Source organism: Perkinsus marinus (assembly GCF_000006405.1).
Source record: "Perkinsus marinus ATCC 50983 genomic scaffold scf_1104296947560, whole genome shotgun sequence".
In the NCBI taxonomy this organism is placed as follows: Eukaryota; Perkinsozoa; order Perkinsida; family Perkinsidae; genus Perkinsus; species Perkinsus marinus.
In genome coordinates, this window is record NW_003210583.1 from 86,493 (window position 1) to 89,361 (window position 2,869).

General features: G+C 52.0%; 1 protein-coding gene across 1 annotated transcript in view; it reads right to left on the reverse strand.

Moving 5' to 3' along the window:
• Pmar_PMAR014515 (conserved hypothetical protein) overlaps positions 1-1,264 on the reverse strand; it is a gene marked incomplete at both ends in the record, with an annotated part of 1,433 nt that extends 169 nt beyond the window's left edge. Inside the window, 2 exons of the mRNA XM_002779373.1 lie at positions 56-1,068; positions 1,115-1,264. Coding sequence (XP_002779419.1) covers positions 56-1,068; positions 1,115-1,264 — 1,163 coding nt within the window. The remainder of the gene's footprint in view (positions 1-55; positions 1,069-1,114) is intronic.
• Between the last annotated feature and the right edge of the window lie 1,605 nt (positions 1,265-2,869).

Sequence of the window (2,869 nt, forward strand, 5' to 3'; positions counted from 1 at the left end):
CCAACCTACACCAGATCTTCACTGCCTTACACCGGCATCACCCCAGCATCCCTACTTCCACTGCGGGACGTCGGACTGCGCCATCGCCTGCTTGTACATGTCCGCCATAGCCTCCCTGTCCAGCTTAGGGGCTTCCTCCTTCACAGGGGTAGTGGGACCCTCCTTTGCTGACACGCGCAGTTCCCCTAGAGGCGCTCGGCCTACAGCCACTCCCTCCTTCCCCTGCTGCTCCTGCTGCTGCTGTGATGGCTTCGCTCCGTCGACTGGTATTTTTCGCGGTCCCAAAGGAGTTTTATTGGCATTAGATTTGTTGCCGCCCTTCTTGCGGCCTTTACTACCCTTTCCACCGCCCTTCCGCTGGTCAAACCGATTCACCGGTCGTGGTTCTGTCAGCTGAGGGGCCACCCTAGTAGACGACGACAACGGCGCGGTATGCCTTCCTCTATACTCTATAGTTGGCACGTCCGCGAGAGCAGTCACCTGCTGCTGCTGCTGCTGCCCGATGGTTCGGCCTCGGTAGCAGTCGTAGGTGTCCATGACGGCAACGTGGGGCGTCCCTCGCCCCACAGGGTACTGTACTGGTGATTGCTGGCTGGTCTGGAGGGGGGCCGCGCGAGGAGGGTAGGACTGCTGCAGGGGAGGCGGCGTGGCATCACTACTGACCACGTACGGTGGGCTTGTGCTCGGCCGACCAGTAGTTGTCTGTGCAGCGGGTTGGGGTTGATACTGCTGGTATGCTCCGACCATCCTCTGGGGTGTCCTCTGTGGAAGAGTCTGCTGCTGCTGCTGTTGTAGAGGCACTCCCTGGGGACCGAAAGGCACTTGCTGCCGCACAGGGTCCTGTTGTGTAGTAGCAGACGGTTGAGGACCAATGGGCAAACTTTGCTGAGCAGGAGGGGTCTGCTGGAGCGGTAAGGCTTGTGGGCCCATAGACGATTGTTGCTGGGAGGGAGGAGGAGAAGGGAGAAGCCCCTGCTGCTGCTGCTGGTGCCATGGCTGTTGCTGTTGTTGCATGGCAATAGCCGTAGCCACAACCTCCTGCTGCTGCCTTACAAAGTGCTGTTGTACCTGCAGGCCACCTGCACCAGTACCCCTAGTAGCTACCTCCCCCTACCGCAGCAGCATACTGTCTTTGGTAGATAGCCATCGCCTGCTGATACTGCATAAGGGCCTCCGCCGGGTCGGCAGAGTATTGTATAGCCCCTTGTTGCTGCTGCTGTGGTTGCTGCTGTGGTGTAGGCGTAGTCCCCCCATAGTTCGCCATAGAGCAAAGACGCCTTACAGACTACCAACACCGATATGGGGGCCCCCCCTACTTCACGGTATTGACCCCCACATGCTGCGATGAGCGAAGTAGAGACGATGGGCCTCTATACTATGAACACAAGAACCTCAATCGTCTACATAGGATAGTAATCTGGTTTTGACGGAAGGTAATCAACTAACGACTAACACTCAAAAATGGTAGTGGCCTATGATCACACTTCCTATGGTGGCAAGGACACGAAGTCTCACTCGATGCTCTCCGTAGTACATTGCCTCTCCTATCCAGTACGGCCTAATCCACAGAGGAGTGGTATGAATAATAGTCGTTATCCCAACTTGAGTAATAACGAGATAATACTATTCCATATGAACAGCGCTCATACGTGGATCCCTTCAAGGTCTACATAGCTTCGACAGCGACTGATCCTTCCTCCCACTGACCGACCGAAATTTGTACCGCTACTATCCTTTTTAAAGCGTGCGTATGTCCTTTGGATGGTCAGATCTGAGCCGTCTACCCATATGCCAACTCCAACGTTGAACATATCGGCCGACACACCCGACCCCAGGCTTATGACCATAGCCCCTTTGCAAGATGTAAGGTGCCCCAAGCAGGTGAGCAAGTGTGGCTATACTGAGCAATTCATCTGGTTCGATTGAGGGAATCCAACGTAATGCCCCCCTCTTGTTACGTCTGTACTGTGCCTTCACCACCACCGCCTGCCGTCAGCTCAGTCAGCCTCGACATTTAAAGATTGACACGGATGAAGGGTATAATCTTGCTCTCTTGCATTCACTAGCATTTACTCAACTATAAACCCCAAGTCCCAAGGCCAAAGATGGTCAGTCTCGGCGCATGCACTGGATATTGCCGTATCAGACTGTGATGTAGTAAGAACAGGAGCGCTTGGAAGTTGGGGGTTTTAACGTTTTAACGCACTTCTTCGAGCAACGATTATGTTGTACTCTGCTATTTAGTTATAGATTGCTACGTAAGCGACCTATCGTTCCGTATCTTCAAGGGTGGTTAACCTTCGTAAAATCCCGGGGGAGTGTAGCACTATATGGTCAGTGGTGGAGAACCATGGAATCCAATCTCGCCGCCGTCTCGAGCGGTCGAGTCAACCTCGAATATAGGGGTCGTTCAATAAACCGATCTTGAAACTCATCATCGTTTGCAGAATCGCTTATTACACGTGTAATACGATGCCATAATTGAATTTGAAGTCCAGAATTTATTCAATCAACACCGGGAAATTTTCTGATCCGAAATTGATTTTGGAATACTACTTTGGAGACCATCTGAACTGCAGTACTATAGTACTGCTGTAGTATGAAGTCTATATCGTATTGTACTGTAGAGCAGCCGTTGAAGGTCGACAACGGTTTCGCTGTACGCAGCTTCGTCGGAAGTATTTTATCAGTAGTTTGTTGCATGTCCAGCTCTGGTGGTGGTAGTGGCGGTAACTGGTATAGAGGTCATAACAAGAACCAACAGAACTATCCTACGGTAGTACCATCTATGATCATCACCGTTGCATATTCATAACGTTGAATCGTCCTAGTCTATAATGGATTTACTACTGAGACTACTACAGCTGTT